We start from the raw sequence: 27,707 nt of genomic DNA on the forward strand, positions 1-27,707 counted from the left end.
CTGGGGTCATGATCCCAGGGTCCTGGGATCAAGCCCCACATCAGGCTCCCCGCTTAGCGGGGAGCCTGCTTCTCCCCCTCCCACACCCCCTGCTTGTGTTCCTTCTCTCGCTGTGTGTCTCTGTCAAATAAATAAATAAATAAATCTTAAAAAAAATAGATGTGGCTAGAACTGACTTGATCCTTGAAGGGTTAGCTCAATTGTTTTTAAATGAATCATATTCAGGTCTTTATAGATGAGTCACAGTAAAAAAGGTTTGACTCATATAATTCATATTTCCTTTTAAAATCAGAGATTGCAATGTCTGCCTTTGATGATGCAAAGCAGGGTCATTTTGCTGAAAATTATATTGTAAAACCACACACTGCTTCTTCTCCAACCAACACTAGAGTTCATATTTGTATTAGGAAAAAAAAATTATTGTTAACATCATAAAATAGGATTGTGTTTCAACTCCCCATGAGTTTTTATTAAAAGTTTTTATATTATTATTAATAAATACTCCCTGTATTTATTATGAGTCACGACTAGATTATTAGCCACAAAAAGTACTGACAAAGCATTCTTTTGTGTGTGTGTGAAATTCCACAGAATAAAACCAAATACACATAAGAAAATCAAGTAAATTTTCATTTCTGCTGTCTTTTATATAAGATATAGAACCCGTTTTTAAAAAAAGAAACTGAAACTGAAAACATTAATTCAGGAATTATAAAACTAACAACCATTCAGGACCAATTAAAAATAAGAATGAAAAAAATGTAAAGCATAATAAATTCTGGAGCTACAGTATATTGAACCAGTAAAGAGTCACCGTGAATCCAACCGGTGTCCGCGGTAGTAAAGGTGCTATGGTGGAGAGTGGCGCTGCCACCCAGCTGTGATCACCCTTCCTTCCACGGCAACGAAGCTGGGCTGGGCACATGCGGGCTCACCTGGACACCACAGTTCCCAGACTCCCTTGCATGCAGCCATGACCACGGACATTAGATCTCACCAGTGGAATGTAACAGGAGTGATGTGTGCGACCTCTGACTCCAGGGCTTAAGAGAGTGGTTTATACATTCCTCCATGACCTTTCCCCTTCCTGTTAGCAGGAAAACAGAAGTGCCTGCCAGCAACTTCAGCCTTAAAGATAAGGACAACGTGCTAGGCAATGGTGGAACAGCAAAATGGAAGAAATCTGGGTCCCTGAATAGCCACAGGGAACAGAGGCACAAGCCCATCTGAACATCAAGATTTTGACATGACAAAGCAATCCTGTGGAGCTGTTTAATTCAGTGTTATTTTATAGTGTCTCTGTCCCAGCAGCCTAGCCTTACCGCTAACTGAGACAACACTGCTATCAGAAGTTAGGTGCTGTTACAACGAATACCTAAATCATATGGCACTGGCTTAGTGGTTGAGTACTAGGTAATGACTAAACGTATTTCAGGCTAGAAATTTTGTGATTGTTCTCACGCTGTGGCAAAACATTTGAAAGAGCTATCGTCCATCATCATTTAGAAGATGTACCACGTGCCCTTTCGAGGTGAAGAGAAAAGGGCCAAAATTTTAGTGCACACTGGCAGCTGCTTACTTTTAGTAAGGTATGATAAGAAAGAGATGAGGTCAAGCAAAAATCAGCCAGTTTATCAACACAGATGAAAGGGAATAGACAGTGTCTAGATATTTGGGACCTCAGAGATGTGGGGAAGCCGACCATTTCTATGTCAAGCAGCAAGATATAACACTGTTGTTGGTCACAACTTTTCTCAAGGAACTCCCACTAAAGAGGAAAAAAAAAAAATCTGCTCTTGGAATAAACATCATGGTAAGGATATTATAATCCCATTCAAGAATATTATTTCAGATGGCTGGGAGGTGGCAGCCATTAAATGAGGCAGAGTCATGACTCTACAAATAAGGACAAGAACTAAAGGAGGGTTAAGAACTTCATGTCCAGAAAATAACTTTGGAGACGGACAAATGGAAATGGCTGGAAACAAATAAACCAAAAAGCCGACCAAGGTTTTATGGGAACAGTACTACACAAGGTCCCAGAAGGCCAGTCTGCTAACACTCATGATTGTTCCAGCCCTTAAGCTGCCTCTACAGAGGACATGCTCTCTGCCATGCCATTTATCTGTGACCCTAGAGAATACGAGACAAGTAAGAACCTCCCAGAAGGCAGAGCTAGGGCCCATAGAGAAGAACAGATAAGGCATTTCTCCTCAAAACCAAAAACCACACAGGGGTCATTGTGAGGCTCAAATGACAATGCATATGAAAATGCTTTGCAAATACCACCACTTTACAAAAATAAAAGAAAAAATACCTTGTGTAAAAAATTAAACTATCACGTAAAACATAAAAAGAAAAAAGCTGGGCGCCTGGGTGGCTCAGTTGGTTAAGCGACTGCCTTCGGCTCAGGTCATGATCCTGGAGTCCCGGGATCGAGTCCCGCATCAGGCTCCCTGCTCGGCGGGGAGTCTGCTTCTCCCTCTGACCCTCCTCCCTCTCATGCTCTCTCTCTCTCATTCTCTCTGTCTCAAATAAATAAATAAAATCTTTAAAAAAAAAAAAAAAAAAGAAAAAAGAAAAAAGCTGAAATAAATTAAGGTACCAAAGTTTGAAGGAAATTTGCAGTATATTGCATTTTTAACACAGGCCACCTTGATCTACTGCAGATATTCCATAAACATGACAAGACAGGGTAGCTACTTTTCTTTACTTTGGCTTTCCAGTAAACTGTAGGAATGTCAGACTTAGAAGAGTCAGGCCAGAGGTCAGACTGTGGTACATTCCAAAAAATACTTAATATCTAACTTCTGTCTTTAAGATACCTGAAGAATAATGCAGATAAATTTAAATACACAAGTATGATTAATAAAATCTGTGAAATTATTAGTATATTTTTTAAAAATACAGCACATTACAGTGATACGAAATTTAGCACTGAGGCCTAGAAATTACTACATGCCAGGCACTATTTATAATTTAATTATAACCACTTATTGCAGTAGTGTTAACTTTATTTTGCAGATGAGAAAAATGGTATTCAGACATGTTAATTAGGCAAATGTAGTTTTTAAGAAAAAAAATCATTCCTCCTCCCCTCCCCACACATACACAGAGAGTCACACAGTGTTTAGAGCTTCCTTGAGAGCTGGATTGTGTTTACTTATCTTTGGACTTTTAATATCTAGCAAACCAGTCTTGGCTGAATGAATCTTTTTAAGCTGTACAATCAAATAAATTTCACATTCGGATAAACAAAAACTTCATAATATTCTATTTCTCCAAGAATTATACAGACACATGCATATTAAAACTTGGAAATTAATTTAAATGCCTAGCTGTTTCAACAAATACTGGCTATGTCCAAGTGAAACCCTCACTTACCTGCGTCATGAAGTGCGGTTCTTCCCTGAAGATCTACGTGTTCAGTGGAACAATTGTACTGTTAAAACACAGAAACTTAGTCGGCTGGGAGAGTTTCACTTTAAAGTTAAACATCTAGACTCAAATGAACAGCTGTTATTTAATCTTAAAATATTCCATTTATCAAAAAACCTAAGGACTACTAGACAAGCCACTAAATTTTTTTTTTTTTTAAAGATTTTATTTATTTATTTGACAGAGAGAGACATAGCGAGAGAGGGAACACAAGCAGGGGGAGTGGGAGAGGGAGAAGCAGGCTCCCCGCAGAGCAGGGAGCCCGATGTGGGACTCGATCCCAGGACCCTGGGATCATGACCTGAGCCGAAGGCAGTCGCTCAACTGACTGAGCCACCCAGGCGCCCAAGCCACTAAATATTTTGACATGAAACAAATATAATAACATTATACTGTAAATTCAAGTTTTTCACCAAACAGGAAAACATATGGTACATTATAATAGCATGGGATATAGAAACTGTTATTGTTTGGGGGTTTTTTCTCACCAAGAGTTAAAATTTGAACAACTGATTCAGGAAAAACAAATGAGTTCTTCTGTGAAACTTAGTGGTAACAATGTTTCTGGAAATGGAGGACTGGACCCTTTAACTGAAAACTTTCTTCAGCCCACTAGTTCAAGGAATTTTGTGGCTGCCTGACCACAAGTTTAACTAGTAGTGTCGATATCACATAGTCTAAAGTGACTGATGTTTATACAGAAATATACAGCTCCTATGTTGTATCACTTTATGTCATAGACCAGACACAGAAAATTCCAGTCTCCAGCTAACGTCAACAGGAAGGTCAAGCCTTTGTTATTTATTTTTAATACACTGAGTTATGCGATTGACTTCCCTCAGAGTTTTTGCTTTTTATTGTTCACATTCTTTCACAAATGATGGAAAAGAAATTATGTAAGCTAACAATCAAAATTAACCTACTATTTTCTTTGATCTCGAATCCCGAAAACACATCTATTATTTGCAGTCAAAATAATAAAGCCAGAGTATTAGCCACTTTTACTACCTGTAGAAGTTTCTGTAGACACAAGGCATGCCCATACTTCGCAGCCAGGTGAAGAGCATTTCTTCCTATCAAAAAAATAATTTAAGATATACATGAACAGTTATTTTCTTCACAAGTGAATTTTCCATAGAAATGTGATTCATTTTTTCCAAGATTAGTTGACAAGATACTTAATTTGTAAGCATGCTTTCACTCAGGTTGATATTTTAGTAAGAGCTAATGTGTACACCAAAACAATGAAGGTGGGAAGAAAAATTCAATCTACAAACCCATAAAGAGCAAGAATTTTGTCTTATTCACCACTATATCTCCAATACCTAGAGTGGTGCCTGGGACAGAGTAAGTAATTAAAGTCAGCCAGGAAAGACGGGAGGTAGGGAGAGGAAGAGGAGAAAAAGAGAATGGGAATAAGAGTGGGAGAAAGATACCTAGATTTCTCAAAATATTTCTAAACAGGCAGTGTGGACACTAAAATACAGGAAGTTAAGAGACCTAAGTCAAAGAAACTAATTTTCAACTAAAATTCAAAGTTCAGGGGTGCCCGGGTGACTCAGATTAAGCCTCTGCCTTCGGCTCGGGTCATGATCCCAAGGTCCTGGGATCGAGTCCCACATCCGGCTCCCTGCTCAGCGGAGAGCCTGCTTCTCCCTCTCCCCCTGCACACATCCCCCTCCAGCCCCACTCATGCTCTCTCTCTCTCTCTCTGTATCTCTCTGTCTCAAATGAATAAAAATAAAATAAAATTCGAAGTTCACTAGGACTGTGTCTCTGAAAATCAGACTTGTTCAAATATAATGTGTATTAAAATGTGCCATTTTAAAGGAAACAAATCATCTGAAAGATTAACTGAATACTGAAAAAGGTAAAGCTGCAGACAACATTCTACCTCCAAACATGATTTCTTCTAATTGCATTTCTTTACGCATACATCTCATTGGATGGTGAAAGACAAAAGGGTTTCACCAGGCCATTCCATCTGCCAATCTTTTGTGCTCTTAACTTTCCTCTCACTTCACAAACCTCTCAGAAAATGATCTGACTTCACTGTCAGACCCTTTTGCTAGAAGGGAAGTCATTTGTGTTGTTCATCTTAGATGAAGGAATACACTGACTTCCAACTTTCAACCCTCACTCACTTTTATATGAGTTTAGATAAGTGGATTAAGTTTTCCTGGATCTGATCACTTCTGTGTACTACCAGGTTCTAGAACAAACAGCAGTGAGTCCAGATCTTTAACCAAGTACAGATACAACATCTTCATCTATACCTAAACATCCTCTAATTACAAATAAGTTAGATGATTTCAAATTTCAATTTGTTACTGTTCATGGACAAGTTTCCTAGAATTATTTTACACTGTGAAAAGTGACAAGGAAAACTATCATTTACATGGAAAGTAAGAGAGAGTATGGAGTAGGACAGTAGGGACAATCCCTGGTGTTCAACAACACAATGGGCCACATAAAAATGTCAGGTCGGGTATTTCCTTAACCAAACCCAAATCCAGCCACTTCAGATAATGCAGTAAAAAAAATTAAGGAAACACATCAAATCTACAGCACAACACTATGAATTACACCCAAGGTGCCTACCTGGTAAGACCTGGTCATAAATACCTCAAAACCAAAACCACACTTACTTGAAATACAGTTATTTTCAATATACTTTCATACTGCTAGCAAATAAAGGAGTTAAGATAAAATACATAAATTTTTTTATCAAATTGTTACTGAATATCCACATCTGGATTATAATAGACAATATTACAGCAAATAAGACAAGGTCCTTGTCCTCAAGAAAGGACAACTCAAGACAAAAATAGTAAAACGAGGCAAATACAAATATAACTAAACAACAGCAAAAACAAAAGACAAAGAGTTTTAGCAGAGTATTGTCAGGATGCAGCATATGAAATGATGTCTGCTGTGCCTGGGAAAGCATTTAAAAATACTTGATCTGTACCGAAGGAGGGAGGGCAAAAGTCACTAGGCAAAAATATCCAGAGCAGAAAGAATACAGACAAAAAAAAAGATAAATACTTGTCTAAATTAGAATCAGAACAATAAATAAATAAAGTCTAAAGATCTCTAAAGAGGTATATGGTTAGTCCAAAATTTCTATAAATATTCCTCTACATCAGTGGAATGTTTTTGTAAGTAATTAACATATTCTCTTTTTTTTTTTTGGATTTTATTTATTTATTTGTCAGAGAGAGAGAGAGCACAAGCAGGGGGAGCAGAGGGAGAAGCAGGCTCCCCACTGAGCAAGGAGCCCAATGTGGGACTCGATCCCAGGACCCTTGGATTATGACCTGAGCTGAAGGCAGATGCTTAACCAAATGAGCCACCCAGGCATCCCAGTAATTAACATATTCTTTTGTTCATCATTCAAAGGTGGCAGATAGAGTTTGGTCTTCAAGTTAAAATTTGATATATCCTTAGGTAAAGATTCTCCTCACTGAGATCTCTCTTTTCCTCTGCCTCCCTTCCATTTCTAAACACAGTGCTGGTTTAACTGTAATGCATTTATCTGTCTCTATATGGAATCACAAGATAAAATATTAAAGTTGTTAAGGAAATTCTGGTTCTAGGTCACCCCCTATATTTAACCGAATAACAAAGTAGAACTGCAGAGAAATAAGCTGTCCAGAGAATTGAGAATGGTTATCCTGAGAAAACTAGCACGCTCACTGAAGAGGTCTATCTTGTGCTGGGCAGACAAACTTACGCTGTAAGATTTTAAAAGACAGACATGGGTACAGCTAAGTTTAAGCAGAAGGCTTAGTAAGAAACAGACTTAAAACTGTCTACAAGAAAGGGCGCCTGGGTGGCTCAGTCAGTTAAGCGTCTGCCTTCGGCTCAGGTCATGATCCCAGGGTCCTGGGATCGAGCCCCGCATCGGGCTCCCTGCTCAGTGGGGAGTCTGCTTCTCCCGCTCCCTCTGCCCGCCCCCACTTGTGATCTCTCTCTCTGTGTCAAATAAATAAATAAAATCTTTAAAAAAAAACAAAACAAAAACTGTCTACAAGAAATCATTTTTTTATAAATACAGTAACCAAATACAGAACAGGTTCCCTTATAAAGCATAATGGTTACGGACACAGACTCCGGCTGTGGCTCATCCACTGAAGGAGCCTGGGCCAGTTACTGAATGGCTGGCTCAGTGCCTCGCAGCCTCCCTGGGATGGTGTGAGGCTACAGTGAGTTAGTGTGCGTGAACTGCTCAGCAGGGTACCATGTGCTGCGTCAGCTCTTCTTGTTAATGATCATTCTTGGTAGTGCTGTCGTTGCTATGAGGCAGTTAGCGCCCCATCACGAGAAATGTCTAACCAAGTATCGAATGACCTCATGACAGCAAGGATTCACAGAGTCAAGAGTATATGAGTATAGGGGCGCCTGGGGGGCTCAGTCATTAAGCATCTGCCTTCGGCTCAGGTCATGATCCCAGGGTCCTGGGATCAAGTCCCGCATCGGGCTCCCCGATCAGCAGGGAGTCTACTTCTCCCTCTCCCTCTGCCCCTCCCCACTGCTCCTGTTCTCTCTCTCAAATAAATAAAATATTTTTTTTAAAAATAAAATAAAATAGGGATGCCTGGGTGGCTCAGTTGGTTAAGCGACTACCTTCAGCTCAGGTCATGATCCTGGAGTCCCAGGATCGAGTCCTGCATCGGGCTCCCTGCTCAGCAGGGAGTCTGCTTCTCCCTCTGACCCTCCCCCCTCTCCTGCTCTCTCTCTCTCATTCTCTCTCTCAAATAAATAAATAAAATCTTTTAAAAAAAATTTAAAAAAATAATAAATAAATAAATAAATAAATAAAATAAAATAAAATAGGGATGCCTGGGTGACTCAGTTGGTTAAGCTTCTGCCTTCAGCTCAGGCCATGATCCCAGGGTCCTGGGATCGAGCCCCGCATCGGGCTCCCTGCTCCGCGGGAAGCCTGCTTCTCCCTCTCCCACTCCCCCTGCTTGTGTTCCCTCTCTCGCTGTGTCTCTCTCTGTCAAATAAATAAATAAAATCTTAAAAAAAAAAAAAAAAAGAGTATATGAGTATAAACTAAATGGCCCCTAAAGGTTCTTCCAAGTCTGAGATTTTAGGATCCTATAATATTACCAAGACCAGCACTGGACCTCAGGTCTCCAAATGCTCATCAGCTCAGCAATCCTGTCTCCTCAATTCCCTGTCTTTTACCTCTCCGAGACCAATGACGATACCTCAGAAGTAAACTTGTTCTCAACTATTTCAAAACAGAAAACTGAGGACATCTCTCTCTAAATCACATTCCGGTCTGAAGAACATTAGCAATGGACAAGGCTTGTCCTCCCTTTCTGTTTTGTAACTGACCATGGCGGCAACCTACCTGCAGTGTCGCTGGTTGTAATATCAACGCCATGTACAAGGATGGCGTTCAAACATTCAAGGTTCCCCTTGGAGGCCACAACATGGAAGCTAAACAAAAAGAAAGTATGTGTTATGCCATAGAAATTATGAAACATCAACTTACATGTTACACTAATGTCACCTTTTCTTCAACACACACACACACACACACACACACGTTTTAAAAAGGCTACATAAAACATCTCTATATTTTCTACCAGGAAAAAGAAACCTATCCCTTATTAGTGAAAAACTAATTTTAACCCAAATTCACATAAGCAGCCAACACTCTCTAGAAATACCTCCTTAGAACCAATGGAATATTCCAATGTTTAATAGTCTTAATAATAGAAAATTTATACCAAATACCATTAATTCTAAAGCTTATTATTAATCGGTAGTGCAGGCACTGGTGCTGGGGGCTTGATAAATGCACTGAAAAATTTCTATCGGATCATTTTGCTTCGTTTCAAGTATACGGAAACTGCCAAAACAAAAGAAGTTCTAGCAGAATGCTAAGGCCAAACAGATCAAAACACTTATCCCTTCTCTTTAGAATTATCAAATTAAACCTCGCATAGAAAAGCCTTCAAAACAACAAACTAAGCTACACTTGGAAAGCCATAAAAGAGCTGCTGTCATCTTCCCCCAAAGTAGCCACAACTACCACCTAATTCCTCCCCTTCGTTCACAGACCTGTATGAAGTGGGTGAAGTTTTCCACACACAGCCATGACAAGCTTCCTAATAAGGCAAGGAAAGCCTGCTTTAAAAACTAAGTGTAAGCCATAAGGTATTCAAGATACAAGAGAAAATACCCCATTGTTTCTTTGATCATCTAACACTTTATTAATCAACAAACATTTACAGAATTATTTTGTGTGCCGTAAGAAAGGACAGTGACTGATTGACTATACTCCACCAAATCCAAACTGCTAAGTGAAAACAGTAGGGCTTGCCGACAAAGGATGCTGGCCTCAGGTCAAAATACAACTGAACCCTAACCAAGTACAATAACCACTGTGAAGAAGCCAGGAGATAAAGAATGTACGAGAGCTCAGCAAGGGGCCTGGATACAGACAAACTCCGTATCACACTCTCAGGAGGGGTCTTCCCTGACCACCCCATTTAAAATTTTTACATTTCCCCATTCTCTGAAACCTTAGGACTCCAACTTCCCCAATCCCTGCCTTTATTATTCTACACAGAACTACGTATTTTTGAATATGATACATAAATTCAAGATTTATTTTTATAGTCTTTCTTTATAGTCTACCACTCTCTTCCCACTCTAAACTCAGCGAAAGCATGGATTTTTGTCTGTTTTCCTTCCTATTATATTCCCAGACCAATGCACATACCAAACAGATGATGGGCCCTCAAATACTTGAATAACTGAATGCTTAGAGACAAAATCTGGAGATAGGTTGCAAATTCATTTCCAGATATTACAACACTTGGCCATGTATCTCTACTAGTATTATGATGGATGTAAATGCAAACCAGAGACCAAGCACTACTAAGTAAAATAAAGGAGGTTTGTGTATAATTTGAATTTGAGAGACAGAGATGCTTCTAATAAAAGGAATATTATGTTCATAGGAATCAAGTAAGTTCTTCTTACAGTGGAATTAAATTGCTGTAAGGCTAAGGGTATCAATCTCTGCAACACCAAAGTAGGGAATTATACTATGCAATGCACCATTAGAACCTTTTGAGAAACGGTAATTTGCTTCAAGCAAAGGTTTTTAGTCTCCCAACAATCTTGGAGGGAACATTTTTTGTTTGCTTGTTTCCCTTTCTTAGCTCAAAAAATTTGGAAGACTTCTTTCTTCAAAATAAATCAATATTACACTGATGATGTACTAAAGGGCAGAAATCACAACAAATCTACAATGCATTATTAATGCGGATATGCTATAAATAGTGGACTTCAGAAGGAAGACAGATCGATCACTAAAGTGTATGCGAAGAGTCGTAAAGGAAATCTGAAAAATTACTTTACAGAAATACTGTTTTTTAATTTAAAAAGTCAACTTTGTCTTTTTTTCAACAAGACGTGTATTAGTGCTTCCATAATAAGAAATCCAGGTAATGTGGACGACCTTGGACGACAACAAGAAAAGTTGCATAAACTATACCACATATGTTGGAAGGCATCAGTGGGGTCACAAGACAGAGAAAAAGAACTAGGCCAGGATGCAGGGCGGGACAGAGGCCCAGAGAGGTGAGCTTGGTATCTGAAGCCATTTTCTGCTGAGGAACATTTGTTGATTCCAGAGAAAACGGCTGGGAGGCCAAATACCACTTCTGACAGCCTGAGAGGACGGGGAGACAGGACCTGGTATCCGGATTTCCAAGTGGCAGTGGGGATTCCTGGTGAATCGGCCCCATTTTGCTTTGGCAATGGGCTATTCCCCAGGAGAGAGGTGAACAGGAAGAAAACAAACCCTTGCAGTGACTTTGGCTAGGCTTCAAATATTTCATTTTTGAAATTGGATCGAGGTCAAGAAGCACATGTTACTTCGGTCTTAAATTTCAAAACTTGTAAAACAAACCAAAACTAGTCATTTGAAATAAAATTATTTTTATAATTACCTCTAATACAGAAAGTGTGCTTGTAACATGTCCTATATTTGACTAAATATGAAATGCTCTAATTAAGGAAGAATACAGTCTGTGTGTGAGTAGCAAAAGGACAATATTTTATCCCATGAATCCTAAAAGAATTCCATTTCCTACAGTGAAAACCTCAGAGACTAATACTACTCATATATCCTACAAACTGAAGTCCATAGTTCATCAAATGATACCAGATTTTACAACGCTGACCATTAATACAAATAATTTCACTCAAAACTGAACCTCAGATTGAAAAAAAAATGAACAGAAACTCAAGCAACCATTCATTCAAAACATTCAAAGCATGGATGGGCAGAACTGAAGAAATAAGGTTTCACTGACGATTTTCATCCCAAAGATTTCCTTCATCTTCTAACATCTTGATGTTTGGGGAAAAAGAAACACAAAAAATAAAGTCACTTTTAGATATTAAATTCTCACTGCTTATAGTGTGAGCCCTATATAAATAGCTCAAAATTTAGCAAAAATAGGAGCAGGACTCAAGCAATGTTTCCATAGCTATCAAATTGCCTACCTGATAAAATTGAAACAGTATTAAAAAATTGGAATGTTTCAAACTTTATTGGTACTAAAAGCTACTTGAGGGCGCCTGGGTGCCTCAGTTGGTTGAGCGACTGCCTTCAGCTCAGGTCATGATCCTGGAGTCCCGGGATTGAGTCCCACATAGGGCTCCCTGCTTGGCAGGGAGTCTGCTTCTCCCTCTGACCCTCCCCCCTCTCATGTGCTCTCTCTCGCTCATTCTCTCTCTCAAATAAATAAATAAAATCTTAAAAAATAAATAAATAAATAAGCTACTTGATTTTTACGTCATGCTTTGCTATTTTTCATATACTTGAATATTTAAGCACCCTAAGGTAGTGATCTACATCAAACATTAACTATCCACTTCCTAATATTCATTTCTATATTTAGTATCTGGTTTCCAGTTATAATATTCTAAATAAACTCATGCAAGACTGACAGGAACTTTAGGAAATGGGACTTTTCACCTCTAACTTTGGAAGGTTTCCCAGATAAGGTTTTGACTACGACAATTACAGAGGACGGTAACAGAACGTACATCTACCCTTTAACCCATCCTCAACAGGAAGGGAAGGGAAGAAGATTGGGAGGGGTCCGAGAAAATCTAAGCACAGAAATAAGCCAGTAGTCCTTCTCGGTGACCCAAAAACCAAAGGGTGGGATCACAACCTGTGGTTCCCTAAGCCACACTAGCTGTTCTGCTTCCTTTCTGTTCTGAACATTCTCACTTAAAATAATGACCCAAATATAAAAACGGGTTGGGAGCTGAGACTAAACAACTAGACCACTGGGTGGTATTTTAGTATTCTCTCTAGCTTGAAAATCTTTCACACTGAAAACAAGTTATTAGTCCATAATGTTTGAAAGTGATGTTTGAAAGATTTTATAGTGTGGGTTTTGATAAAGCCTTTTGAAATTGATACGTTCACAGTCACACTTCACAAATTTCATTTGTGTCCCAGGGGTCCACCCAAATTCCCTTGAGGTGATTATCATCAGTCATACTTACGCAGATCTGCCTTCCACATCAAGTTTGCCTGGATTGATGCCCTTTTTAGCAAGGATTGAGGAAACTTTTTCTACATCTCCCCTCTCTGCGGCTTTCATCAATCGGTCATCATATTTGTTCCAATCTGCTGCATGCTACAAAAAGGAAAAAAATAAATAAACATGGCCTACTCTCTATACTATATTAGTAAGACTTTCTCAAGAAGGAAGGAAAAGAGAAAGGAGAGCAATACTGCATAATACATCACTCAATCTCCACTGCATCCCACATTTCCTTCTCCCTGCTGTGCTAACTTCATGAGAAGAGCCTCTCCAAAACACATGACATTCAAGAATTATTTTAAGTTCTACTTTTGAGAAAAGCGTGTTTCTCATGTTCTCTGTTTTCTTTGCCTTCAGAGCAAAGAAAGGAAATTAATAATTGTTGAACACCCACCCTGTGCCAGGTGTGATTTATTCAAACGACCCCAGTAAACTAAAATTGTCATCCCCATTTAACAGATGAGAAAAGTCAAGGCTCCGGGGATGTTAAAAGACCTAAGTAGCCAAACCCAACCAAGACTTCCCATGATTTCCAAAATCAGTGTGCTTCTCCTAGTCTCTAACTCATGCTTTCAGATTTGGCTCTGGTCACCTATCTCCCAAGACCTTAGATGCAGTGGAATTCTGTACACATTTTAAGACATCCACACACTCACACAGCTTGTTGTTGGAAATATATTTATGGAGGCAAATTAGTCACATACACACATTCACATACACTCTCTGTCTCAAAGAGAAAGCAATTCATCAAGCTTCTATATTAGGATAAAAAGAAACTCGTACATAGAAAAAACTGAAAAAACAAAAAAGACTTTAAAGTATTAACTATTTTAAAATCCTAAGACAATAGGATTACAAGTGACTTTCATTTTCTTCTTTTTTACATTCAACATATATTGTTTTTAAAAACGATTTTTGATTTTAACAAAAAGTACATGCATTAAGAGGAAGATCAAAGGCAATTTTTTAAATAGGAGGATGTATCACATGATACATATTTTAATTTTATCAAGGTTATTTTTAACTTTGGAGAAAATATATGCAAAACATTCTGAGGCCAATAACTTCGATTTTTTCTGAGTAGGCGGAAATGTAGAACCCAGAACTAAAATACACACTATTTAACCAAGTAAGGTTTTAGCCTTTTAAAATATTACACAATAAACTTATTGCTAAATTCTGTACTAAGCCCAGGACTATTTCTAGAACAAAGAAAGTTGTACCTATTTTACAAAGCAATTCTGTGTCCACAAATAGCATAACAAATCTCTGAGGGAGAAAAAATGAATCTCTTATATGAAGCATATCCTCTAACTGTTTGATCAGTGGGATTACTTTATATTACCTATCCCCTTCAAACAGCAACACAAAACACCAATTTTCTAGCTAAGCAAGCAGTGTCTCCATTAAATACTGGAAGTGAAAAGAAGTATGAAAATTGAATATGAAAAATAAATAAATACATTAAAATTTTAACCTGCTCCTGTAAAGCAATGTTTCAATGGAATCTGGATCAAGTACCTACACAGGCTTCAGCACTGTTGTTTCCAAATTAGTTAAATTTGGAGATGAGCCCACTTCCTTTTAACTTCAAAAGCTTGAATTGTCAACTCTGAGACTAGCCCTATTTTACTGGCTCAAAGAATCAACTACATTTTAGGCATCCCCCCCTTCTTTAGCTTTAAAACAAAACAGTTTACAGACTCTAAATTGGGGAATGGTAGTAGATGAAGGCTTTTAAGAGACCTGTGTTTTCAAATGCCTTAGGGATTAAGTCATGTTTAACACACAGATACTTGCTCGAAATTGGTAAGTTTATCCTTGCAGTTAAAACAATCTCAACTTCATTTCCAACTAAACTGCCGGCTGGAGAGAGGAGCTATTTAAAACACGAAAAAAAACCCTATAAAATCCTAAAGTAAGGCTTTTTAGGAGATAATTAAACATGATCCAAGTCTCATATTATCATGGGATTTTTCAGTTCCGCGTCACCAAGCACTGTTTTCCATCACGGTCCGCTGTCAGTTAACAGAAATACTGCTCAATTACTAAGATTCTATTATGTGCTTTTTAAACCCAGAAAAAGAAACGAGAACTGTTGTTTGCTATCACTAACCCCAATCTGCTCATCGAATACATCAGAAAGAATAAGAGACAGAGAGACCACAATTAATTAAACGGTAGTACATTTTACAAGAATACAGTTCAGAAAGCCTAACCGAGAATCTTTCGTGGCACTGGACAGCAGGGATACCTACTCTGTTCTTGGGAGCACAAGAAAACCAACAGTTCATCATAGACAGGATTTAGTTTCTGGTTGCTAGCAGCAAGCTACTTCGCATTAAGTTACAAATCTCTGTGGCTCACAAAGCACGCCCTCAGACAAACTCCTAGCCAGTGAATCCGTCCCTCTCATTACAAATCTTCCTGTTCCACAAGTTTCATGCTGGGCTACACTTAGCTTGGATCTCTAACGATATTTTCTTCGTCTTCGGGATCCTTCTCCGCCTTCATAACGCTTGCAAATTATCTTCCTTGCGGAGCAGCGCTTGATGAAGAGAAGCCCCAAGGCAGGTACTGTTAACTCCTCCTACTTCTTATTGTTTAGAAGCTGTCTTCCCATGAGGCTGTCCCTTTCAGGGACTCCACCGGGAAATCTGAACAGCCCTCTACATCCTGCTGCCTCGACACCGTAACACGGACGCTGCAGTGCATGATAAAACTGTCTGCCTCCAAATCGCCTGTGAACAGTGGGTAGACGGCCTCCCATTGGTCAGGTTCTAGCTGATTCCATAGGCCTTGACAGCTGAGTGACAGAAACGGGCAGCTAAGAATATACTGTAAATGCATGCTTCTCCTCTGAGTAATAAATTTCAGGTCTACAGGGAACAAATGACTCAAACACATCGTAAAACGTGCTTATTATACACTGAGCGACATTATGACAACACTGTTAAGAGGCGAATTTGGCTATTCCACAAGACGATGTTTAAAACCAGTTTCCATCTTAGGGTCTATCATGAAGATATAATTGCCTTGATAAACAGAATATAAAATTCTGTTTTAAGCAAATGTGTCACACTTTAATTTCACACACACACACACGCACGGAGTAACGTTTTCAAATTTTCTCCATTTCCCTTCATCCCCCTGAGGCTCATTGCATACAAGCAGGTTTCAGTTTACAGCTGCTGCCAGTCTGTCTCCTAATATGTGAAATGAGAAGAGCCAGAGGCACCGCCAAGACACTAAATAGACTGCATTATGATGACTACTTTCAACAAATTTTAAATTTAACTCAGTACTCTTAATTTCTGAGTGTAGCACCCTGCCTGATACGACAAGTAAATATTTTATCAGTCGAAAATCAAATTATCTGGATTCAGGAATTACAAAACAATAAACATTAAAAACTAAAGGAGGCAAATGCATATTGAACACTGGGCCAGACTGTAAATACAACTCCACTTGGGGACAAAGCAGACTACTTCTCTACATTCTTTATGACGTTTAACAATACTTGTACCAACGTTCCTTACATTATCAAGGAAAACAACAAACATCTAAAAGTTCCAGGCTATTTTTTTTACCTTCTATTACCACAATAGCATGACAGTCATTTATACTTCCTCCAAAAAGACAAATTCAGGAAAACTGTTTCATGGCAATGCAAAACATTCCAACACAAGTGTTTATAGGCAGGAGATAACTGCTATACTATAGATCATGCTGCCAGTTAAAAATTGTTACAAACTTAATCAAGCAATCCGCTTCCTACTAACTTTAAAATATTAGGCACATATTCTAATTATAAAATATGTAAGTTCATAATGTATTATTTTTGAGAAAATTATTTTTTTCTCCAAATCACATTAGCCATCACAATGGATTCTTGGCTAGACCCTGAGACTCCACCTACTCTATTTCACCCTTCTTCAGAGGAAATCTGGGATGAAACTCAGGCCCTGTCCTTTGGTTAACAAAGCAAGCACATTCTTTCTAGAAATAGGACTGCAAAGGCAAAGGAAATAAAAAGGAGGAAATCTGTAACAAGTAATAAAACCATGTAAGGAACTGTCCATGTTAAGGCTCAGGAAGACAGGATTTATATGCCCTTCTCTACTGTGGACGTCCTGAGCCTCTCCATCCTCTGTCACAATCTCCTGTTCCTACTCTCACACCCTCCTTCCCAGATATTTCTCAAAAGCCCTAAGTCCCACCTTTGCTGTCCCCCATGCCTGTAGATTCTTCTCTCACTTTCTCAAAAGGTACTTCCTTTCGGTACTTCTCACACCTCATATCTAAACAACCCCAGCCTCACTCTACCCCTACCACTTTTTTTTTTTTTTAAGTAAGCTCTACATCCAATTTGGGTTTGAATTCATGATCCCAAGATCAAGAACCGCATGCTCTACTGACTGAGCCAGCTAGGCGCCCCTACTCCTACCACTCTTAAAATTCCTACCCTGTTGTACTTTTCTTCATAATACCCATCAGTATCTGCCATCATATCATACGTTTATTTATTAGCTTACTGCTTATGTCTGCTTTTCACTTCAAAAAGAATCAAAATAATCAGGGGGCTGACTGAATTCAACAGCACATTATAAGGATCACACACCACGACCAAGTGGGGTTTATTCCTGGAATGCAAGGATGGTTCAACATATGAAAACTGATCAATGTAATACACCACATTAACAGAATTAAGGACAAAAATCACATGAGCATCTCAACTGATGTATATAAAGCATTAGACAAGATTCAAACATCTTTCATGATAAAAACATTCAACAAACTGGAAATAGAAGGAAACTCCCTGAACATAATAAGGGCCATATGTGAAAAGCATTTAGCTAACAACATCCTCAGTGGTGGAAGAGGAAAGCTTTTCCTCTAAGATCAGGAATAAGACAAAGATGCCCATTCTCGCCACTTTCATTCAACACAGTATTGGAAGTCCCAGCCAGAGCAATGAAGCGGAAAAAAAAAAAGGAAATTTTATTAAAAACTAGAAAGGAAGAAGTAAAATTATCTCTGTTTGTAGATGACATGATCTTATATGCAAAAAAACCCTGAAAAATTCCACAAGAAAAAGAACTGTTAGAATAAACAAATTCAGCAAAGTTTCAAGATACAAAAATCAACACATAAAAAAATCAACTGCGTTTCTATGCACTAACAATGAACAATCCAAAAATGAAACTAATATAACATTTCCACTTAAAATAACATCAAAAAGAATACAATAATTTGGGGCACCTGGGTGGCTCAGTCTGTTAAGCCTCTGCCTTCAGCTTAGGTCATAATCCCAGGGTCCTGGGACTCAGCCTCACATCGGGCTCCCTGCTCTGCGGGAGCCTGCTTCTCCCTTTCCCTTTGCCTCTGCCTCTCCCCCTGCTTGTGCTCTCTCACGTGTGCTCTCCCTCTCTCTCTCAAATAAATAAAAATCTTTAAAAAAAGAATACAATAATTAAAAATAAACCTAATCAAGGAGTTGAAAGATCTATTCACTGAAAACTACAAAACACTGCTGAAAGAAACTAGAGAAGGCACATATAAATGGAAAGGCAGTGTTCATGGCTTGGAAGACTTAATATTGTTAAGATATCAATACTACCCAGAGCAATCTACAGATTAAACACAATCCTTGTCAAAATTCCAATGGCTTTTTTTTTGGCAGAAATAGAAAACTACATCCAAAAAGTCAAATTGAATCTCAAGGGAACACAAATAGCCAAATAATCTTGAAAAAAAAAACCAAAGTTGGAGGGCTCACACTTAACAATATCAAAACACATTATAAAGTTACATAATCAAAACAGTGTGGTACTGGCATAAAGACATACATAGACCAATGAAATAAAATAGAAAACTACTGAAATAAGACCTCATGTATGTTGTCAAATGATCTTCAACAGGGTGCTAAGGCTACTCAATGGGGAAAGGAGAGTCTCTTCAACTAATGGTGCTGGGGAAACTGGATAGCCACATGCAAAATAATAAAGCTGGGCCTTTATCTTACACCATATACAAAAATTAACTTAAAATGATTAAGACCTAAATTTAAGATGTGACCACAAAGCTCTTAAAAGAAATTATAGAGAGGAAGCTTTTTGACATTGGACTTGACAATGACTTCTTAGATATGACACCAAAAGTACAGGCAACAAAAGCAAAAACAGACAATGGGATTACATTGAACTTAAAAACTTCTGTACATCAAAAAACAAAAAAAACAAAAAACTTCTGTACACCGAAGGACACAATCAATAGAGTGGAAGGGCGACCTATGGAATGGGAAAAAATATTTGCAAATTATATTAGATATAGGGCTAAAATGCAGAATATATGAAGAACTCCTACATCTCAGTAACAAAGAAACAAATAACCCAATTAAAAATGAGCAAATGACTTGAATAGACATTTCTCCAAGGATAATACACAAATGATCAACAAGCAGATAAAAAGATGCTCAACATGGTTAGTCATTAGAGAAATGTAAATTAAAATCATGAGATATCACTTCACATTCATTAGAATGACTATCAAGGGTGCCTGGGTGGCTCAGTTGGTTAAGCGACTGCCTTCGGCTCAGGTCATGATCCTGGAGTCCCTGGATTGAGTCCCGCATCAGGCTTCCTGTTCGGCAGGGAGTCTGCTTCTCCCTCTGATCCTCCCCCCTCTCATGCTCTCTCTCTCTCATTCTCTCTCTCAAATAAATAAATAAAATCTTTAAAAAAAAAAAAAAAAGAATGACTATCAAAAAAACAGAAAATGGGGCGCCTGGGTGGCTCAGTCGTTAAGCGTCTGCCTTCAGCTCAGGCCTGGGATCAAGTCCTGCATCGGGCTCCCTGCTCCGCAGGAAGCCTGCTTCTCCCTCTCCTACTCCCCGTGCTCGTGTTCCCTCTCTCGCTGTGTCTCTCTCTGTCAAATAAATAAAATCTTTAAAAAAAAAAAAAAAATAGTAGTGCTGACAAGGATGTTGAGAAACTGGAACCCTTGTGCACTGTTGGTGGGAACAAAAAATGGTGCAGCTACTACGGAAAACGGGATGGCATTTCCTCAAAAAATTAAAAATTAAAAAAATTAAAAATAGAACTACTATTTGAATAAAGCAGGGTCTCAAAGAAGGGATCGTTTTAAACTCTTGTTCATAACAGAATTATTCACAATAGCCAAGATCTGGAAGTAACACAAATGTCCATTGATGAATGAACGGATAAACAAAATATGGTACATACATGCAATGGAGTATTATTCAGCCATAAAACAGAAGGAAATTCTGTCACATGCTACAACATGGATAAATCTTGAAGACATTATGCTAAGTGAAATAGACCAATCCCCCAAAAGACAAATACTGTACAATTCCACTTATATGAGGTATCTAAAGTAGTCAAATCATAAAGTAGAGTGGTAAAGTAAAGAAAGTAAAATGGTGGTAACCAGGGGCTAGAGGAAGAGGGAAGTAAGGAGTTATTGTTTAATGGGTATAGCTTTACAGATTTGCGAGATGAAAAAATTCTGGTGACCAATTACACAAAAATGTGAATATACTTAACACTACTGAACTGTACACTTAAAGTGGTTAGGATGGTAAACTGTACATGTTTTTTATCACAATTAAAAATAAAAATAATAAAATGAAAGAAATGCAATCTCTCACGATAACATTAACATGATTAATAATTAAAAAAAAAAGACAGTGAGGGTATAGACGAAACAAGATTAGCTATAGGTTATTGATTGTTCAAGCCAAGTTATAGGTTCATCAGGATTCATTATATCAAACTGTCCTCTCAACTTCTGTATGTTTCATGCACTTCTGATACATGGTCCAATAAATCTGGTTGGTGTATAAATTTGTAAACTATATTACATTATATTGCTTATCACCAACACTCTTCACGGACTCATTAATATGACAGGAAATGCAGCACATCCTTTCTACTCAATCCTTTTTGGATTAAAATTAAGCTATTAACACTTCAACATATCTTGGTGAGTCCACAGGCATATGCTAGCTAACAAAGATAAGCCCTGTGATACCAAACGAAAGCATTCTAAAAAGAAGCAGCAAGTTTTTTAAGGAGCACTAATGTTTACTGGATATTATAATACCTTTCTAAAGTCAGGGACTGCTGTCTTTTGAAAAAAAGATATTCATCAAACTCAGAATGCAGCAAGCCAAAGTATGAACAGTAAATGTCAAAATACAGCTGTTTCTAGAGAATAAATAGAACATTCTAACACAAGTAGTAGGTATTTTGCTTTCTAGACCTAACGGGAGAATAACTTTAAACTCCAAATCAACATAAAGGAAGTCACTTAAAAGTTCTGACAATGACTCCCTCATATTAACATCAATTGTAAATTCATAACTTTTTTGAAAATTATGAAATGTTTAAAAATGTTATAAAAGTAATGCTTGTTCAGTGTAGCAAATCTATAATACATTTCAGTTTGTATGTTAAAATAGAGAACATATAATTCCACCATGCAGAAAGACCATTATTAAAAATGCTGTATATTAATCTCTAATCTCTATTCTTTTTTTTTTTTTAAAGATTTTATTTATTTGACAGACAGATAGCGAGAGCAGGAACACAAGCAGGGGGAGTGGGAGAGGGAGAAGCAGGCTTCCCGCCAAGCAGGGAGCTCAATCCCAGGACCCCAGAATCATGACCCAGGCTGAAGTCAGACGCTTAACAACTGAGCTACCCAGGCGCCCCTAATCTGTATTCTATAAAAGATCTAATCAAGGTATGTTTTAAACCTACAAGAGTCCAACAGTTGCTTCATTTATGCAATATTTAGGATAGAAGGTCTCCTGAGAAGAAATTTATAGATGCAAATAAACAAGGAGACTTTAAAATATATGCAAATCCATATAAAATACTTATATTTAAGAGGTAGACAACAGATTACAGCTAAAATGATTGATGGCCAGTTTTAACGAAAAGGCAATTTTTTATTTATTATCCCAAAGAGAAATATACAGGATAACAATAAAACTTTCATAAAAATTGCTTAAAACAAAGAGGAGTCAAAATAATTATTTAACAAAAATATCTAATTAACAGATCTTAATAATTTTGGTGTCATGGACCTCTTTAAGAATCTGATGGTAGCAATGGATCCTCCTTTAAAAATTATATATAAGCACATATTCAGAAAAATTCACTGATCTCCCTACAAATATGGAATCCACAAACCCCAAAATAAAAAAACCCATAACATAAAGAGAAGCAGAGAAAGTTTTTTCTCTTATACAAGGTTTATAAAACAAGTACTCAAGAACTGCCAGAGGATTGGATAATTTAGTTGTTCAATAAAAATTTACTGAGCATCTATGTATAAAGGGATATAAATACTTCACCCAACTTTCAAATATGTATGATCATTTGATATGTGCCATGCTACATGCTGGGTGTTAGGTATACCATAGGGAAGAGACAGACAGACATGAGTCCTGGTCTCAGGCAGTTCACAGAAATAAAACCCAGTTACTTTCTTATTGATCTCACAGTGTAAAAAGATAGACAGATATGTATGTAAACATGCATATAATCGTAATACACTGTGATAATACCACAATAGTTATGTGTAAGGTATGGAAGTAGTTCAAAAGAGAGACAAGTCAGAAGTTAAGTAGAAAAAAAATAACTAAACCATTTACTGAAGGATGAGTACAAAATCACCAGGTTTGAAATAGCACCACAAATTAGGAAAATACCAACTCAACTTGCAGCCCTTTATGGTTTATAAAGCACTTCATATTCATGATTGTCAATTAAAATCTATAAACAATTGACTCACATACACACAACCCAAGCTTCTCTAAGCTCCAGGCCCAAGTACTCAAATATCTTTTTGACAATTCTTCAGTGTCTTAAAACTAAAACATGTTCTTCCTCCTGAAATCTGATCCTATTCCAAATTGTGGTAACACAGCAAATGAAGCCATGATCTATCTAGTTGTACAAGACAGAAATCTAGAAATCAGTCTTGATACCTTCCTCTCCTTGGTCCTCCATCACCAAATCCTGGGGATTTCACTTCCCCATTATTGCTCAAATTCCACAGCTCATTTCCATGTCCATCATCATTACCCTACTTCAAGTTAGCAGCATCCCTCACCAGGATGACCACAGTGATGAAGAGTCTGGCCATATTCATTCTAACCCTTCCCTATATTCTCCACACTGTAGCCAGAATGGCTTTTCCAAAATGTAAACCTAGTCATACCACCACCACTAGCACTCCCTTCCATATACCCTGCCCCACCCTACTTATGATCCTTCAGCACTCTTCTATTCTTTTAGGACAAAGACAAAATTCCTTAACAGAGTCTATAAATCCCTGAGCAGTGTTACCCCTACAACCTCCCTCAGCCTCATCACATGAAACGTTAACACTGTTTCTCATGTTATATATGCAGATACTGAGTCACTAGGAGATCATGGAATTTTGTCCACTAAATTAGCTGCAGAATGATTCGAGAATCCTATTATTACAACTTCTTGTCCAGGGGCGCCTGGGTGGCTCAGTCGGTTAAGCAGCTATCTTCGGCTCAGGTCATGATCCCAGGGTCCTGGGATCGAGCCCCACATCGGGCTCCCTGCTCAGTAGGGAGCCTGCTTCTCCCTCTCCCTCTGCCTGCCTCTCTGCCTACTTGTACTCTCTATCTCTGTCAAATAAATAAATAAAAATCTTTAAAAAAAAAAAAAAAAACAACTTCTTGTCCAGTGCTTTCCACCATTTATGCTATTTCCACTTTTCTAACCATCTGAAAATAAATTTTTGATGTAAAAATGCAAGTGTATTTTAAAATTTTTAAACATAAGCTTAGATGTCCTTTATAGCAAAAAAGGATGAAAACTTCCACATTTGCATATCTAAGCTTTTATGAAGCACCTACTTCATGTCATGAATGGCACTGGGGATACTGCAGTGAATAAACCAGCCTAAGTCTCTCATTTTTTAAAAACCACTTTACTGAAGTATGACTGACATGTAAAAAGCTGTACATATTTAATGCTTAAACTCAATGAGTTTGGGGATAAGTACACACCCATAAAACCATCACAACCATCAAGGCCATAAACTACCAGAGACTCTCTTCTAATGGAATTTGATGTTCTAACAGGATAAGATAAGGAAAACAAGAAAGTATCAGGTGAGAACAGGGAAGGAGATGTGATGGAATGCTGGGGATAGATTAGAGTAGATAGACTGGGTAACCCCAAAGTTCTGAGAAGGTGATATTGATGACTGGATTCGAACGAAAAGTAACAGCCAGCCTGTGAGAATTTCCACCTCAGATGGAGGGAACAACCAGTGAAAGGTTGTTAGCATGTTTGGAAGAAGGCCTATAAATATAGTTGATGTATAATGAGTAAGAAGGATCACAGAATGAGATGAGGGACCGGAGGGCAGCTACCACCAGACCTAAAAGTGGGATTCCCTAGTTGTATCTTCAACATTTTTCAAAAGAGATTTCTTCAAGAATGAAGACAATTCTTTTGCATAGGGTTTTTTTGGCCACTTTAGACTCAAGACTAAAAAAAAAAAAATTTCATCCCAACTTACTATTTTTTTCACTTCCAAGAATTTATTTTAAAAATAACCAACTGAATCCCAACTTGCCTTGAAATGTTTATAAGATTAATCAGTTATTTTAACATAATAGATATGTAACATAATATTTAACATAACAGATATTAGAATAATCTACCTCACCCACATCAGACCTAAAAACCTGAACAAACCTGGAAATGAACTACACTAAAAAATCCACCAGAGAAGGAAAACAGCACCTCCAAAAATAGGATTTCACAATCACATCCACAAGATAAGGCTCTTCAAATAAAAAGAACATAGGGGCAACTAAATAAAGTCTTCTCCGGGGGGGAAAAAAAATCCTAAATATAAACTAAACAACATGTACGTTTAGGCGAACTGCCCTAAATATCTAACTGAAACAGAACAGGCACTCATAGTACTCTACAATTGTCAACATTCCCCATTATTAAACCCAAGGCAAGCTCTGTCGCAGCTGAAAACTGAGCAAACAGCACAAAGCAAAGCTCACGAAGCATAAACATTCCTTGCAGATTAGGCTGCACAATAAAGAACTGTTCTACAGTTCATTGGATTGGTGATAATTAAAAATATTTCCCCCATTCCATGTAGTCCAAAGGTTATTTATTCCCCCCTCTTATATAACATCAAATTAGAGCTTATGTAACAGAAGAGGCAAAGAAGAACATTAAAATAAACTAGAAAAACAAAAACTGTATATCTAGCTTCTCTATCCCTGGCCCCTGACTTTCTTCCCTTTCTCATTTTTCTTTATCCTTATTTAATTGTGCCCCATCTGCTTTTCTTTATTTCTCAAGCTTTCCACTGTACAACTGGAAGTATGTAGTTATGACTCAGCGAAACAAATAGAGGAAAGGGAAAATTATAAGCCATCGATCATGTTTCTGACCAAGAAAATAACAAGCTAAATCGTTCTTTAATGGAATTTCTCTACATAAAAATATCATGGACCAAATAGGTAATAATAGTTATTATTATTATTACTATTTAAATAATATATCTAACATCTTCAGGACTGAAGGTGGCTATGAAATCTGAAGGGAAAAAAAAAAAACAACTTTAAAGAACTGGAGTCGGAAAGACTCAGAAAGCACTGCTTTGGTAAGATTTCCTGACCACCTGGTTTGAGCCTAATCTAGTCTGTTGTATAAATACCCCTCCCTGTTGCAGGGGTTCCTTAACAAATTCCTATAACAAGTTCCTATAACAAATGTTCCTTTACTAAAACCTGTCTAAAGGCACCCAAAAAAGTTTATGAAAAATATAGACAGGATATCACCTCTCCAATTTTAGTAAGTATCATTCATTTTGTAATATTATTTATTTTACCTTTCCTCACTAGCAGTAGCATTAAACTCCAAAGTAAATATAGATCTTAAACACAATAAATGATAATGTTTATCATACAAGAATAGAGCTCTCAGGCTGTAGAAGTAAGATTTAGAATGTTAAGCAATTGGTTATTTGGGAAAAATAAACTTTGTCCCTAGATAATGTTATAGAAAAATGTATTCAAATTAGAGTTCTTTAAGTGCCTAAATGCCATGAGCGAAACTATTTAAATATGAAGGTTAAAAACTGAGGAAGGTCTATTATGCCTCCCACCCCAACCTACACACACCAATGAACAGAGTAATACTTCTGGTGAGTTTTAACAAACATTTTTGCCAATGTCTGATATATATATATGTATATATATATCTCTCTCAAAACAGGACAGATTTAGGAAGCATTCTGTGTTTATCCCTAACAAAGTCAAGAGCAAAACAGATACATTTATAAAAAAGCCTCTGATGGGGTTTGACCGCAATGAAAAATAAGAGCTATTTTTGTTCCTTTGGTTTTCTATTTTTTCTTGGCTTTGCAAGGAAACATTAGCTAAACAAAAATATGTTGCAAGTACTCAAAAGACTCTTCAAGAACTAACCTGATACAAACCTTACACTACAGGCAAATATTTTTAAAATCTAAAATGAGAAATATAATCACACAGAGGATTATAGGAAAATGTATGTTTTTGTAAACACATCAGAAATTAATTGCTTTTCTTTTTACTTATTGAATGAATAATACAGCTCTACACAAAAGTGTAACTCTTCGTACACACAATTACACAGGATATCCTTCCTTTGAGGTCTTAATATGTCTCCCATGTTAAAAATACCTAGCCGAGATAATAATTACTCTCATAATACTTACATCTATAATAAAAAGCACAACATTTAAAATATTCAGTTTCAAAATTGTTTCAGAAATACTTCTAAGTGCTTTATATGTACATAATTGTTGAACTTTAAGAACTGGAGTCATGGGGCGCCTGGGTGGCTCAGATGGTTAAGCATCTGCCTTCGGCTCAGGTCATGATCCCAGGGTCCTGGGATCGAGTCCTGCATCAGGCTCCCCGCTAGGGGGGGAGCCTGCTTCTCCCTCTGCCTCTGCCTCTCTCTCTCTCTCTCTCTGATTTTCATTAATAAATAAATAAAACATTTAAAAAAAAAAAAGAACTCGAGTCATATTGTTATTTCTAGTCTATTGTTATTTCTTTCCAAATAAGGCATAAAGAAACTAAGCAATTTACAATGGTGAATTGTGCAGCCACTATTCATTCCTTTTTTTTTTTTTTAAAGATTTATTTATTTCTTTATTTATTTGACAAAGAGAAAGAGAGAGAGCAAAAGCCAGGGAAGCAGGAGAGGGAGAAGCAGACTCCCCGCTGAGTGGGTAACCCAATGCGGGGCTTGATCCCAGGATTCTGGGATCATGACCTGAGCCAAAGGGAGATGCTTAACCGACTGAGCCACCCAGGCGCCCCCCACCACTATTCATTCCTTTCACTCCTATAAGCCCATCCCTTTGTCATGTTGACTTTGCCATGCATCCCATCAAGAGGTGGCATTTATTTCTTCATCCCTTTAATCTGAGCTGGACTTGTAAATTATTTTGACAAATAGAATGTGGCATAAGACCTTACAGGACTTCTGAATCTAGGTCTCAAGAGACCTTGTAGCTCCCCATCTTGGCATACTACCAGCACAGAGTGAACAAGTTAGCCTCCTAGAGCAC

At 37.7% G+C, this 27,707-nt stretch overlaps 1 protein-coding gene across 4 annotated transcripts in view; it reads right to left on the minus strand.

The window, feature by feature from the left end:
* UACA (uveal autoantigen with coiled-coil domains and ankyrin repeats) overlaps nucleotides 1–27,707 on the minus strand; it is a 127,164-nt gene that overhangs the window by 63,017 nt on the left and 36,440 nt on the right. For 2 of the 4 annotated variants that reach the window (XM_034994641.1, XM_034994640.1), the window contains exons 1-5: nucleotides 15,296–16,864; nucleotides 12,997–13,130; nucleotides 8,804–8,892; nucleotides 4,447–4,511; nucleotides 3,385–3,442 (exon numbers count right to left, since the gene is read on the minus strand). In XM_034994641.1, the coding sequence (XP_034850532.1) occupies nucleotides 3,385–3,442; nucleotides 4,447–4,511; nucleotides 8,804–8,892; nucleotides 12,997–13,130; nucleotides 15,296–15,334 (385 nt within the window). In that variant the 5' untranslated portion in view covers nucleotides 15,335–16,864. Of the gene's footprint in view, nucleotides 1–3,384; nucleotides 3,443–4,446; nucleotides 4,512–8,803; nucleotides 8,893–12,996; nucleotides 13,131–15,295; nucleotides 16,865–27,707 lie in introns of those variants that run through there. The other 2 variants (XM_034994639.1, XM_034994638.1) reach the window with 1 other exon arrangement.

The sequence above is a fragment of the Mirounga leonina genome, unplaced genomic scaffold (assembly GCF_011800145.1).
Source record: "Mirounga leonina isolate KUSES-001 unplaced genomic scaffold, KU_Mleo_1.0 Mir_91, whole genome shotgun sequence".
NCBI lineage: Eukaryota > Metazoa > Chordata > Mammalia > Carnivora > Phocidae > Mirounga > Mirounga leonina.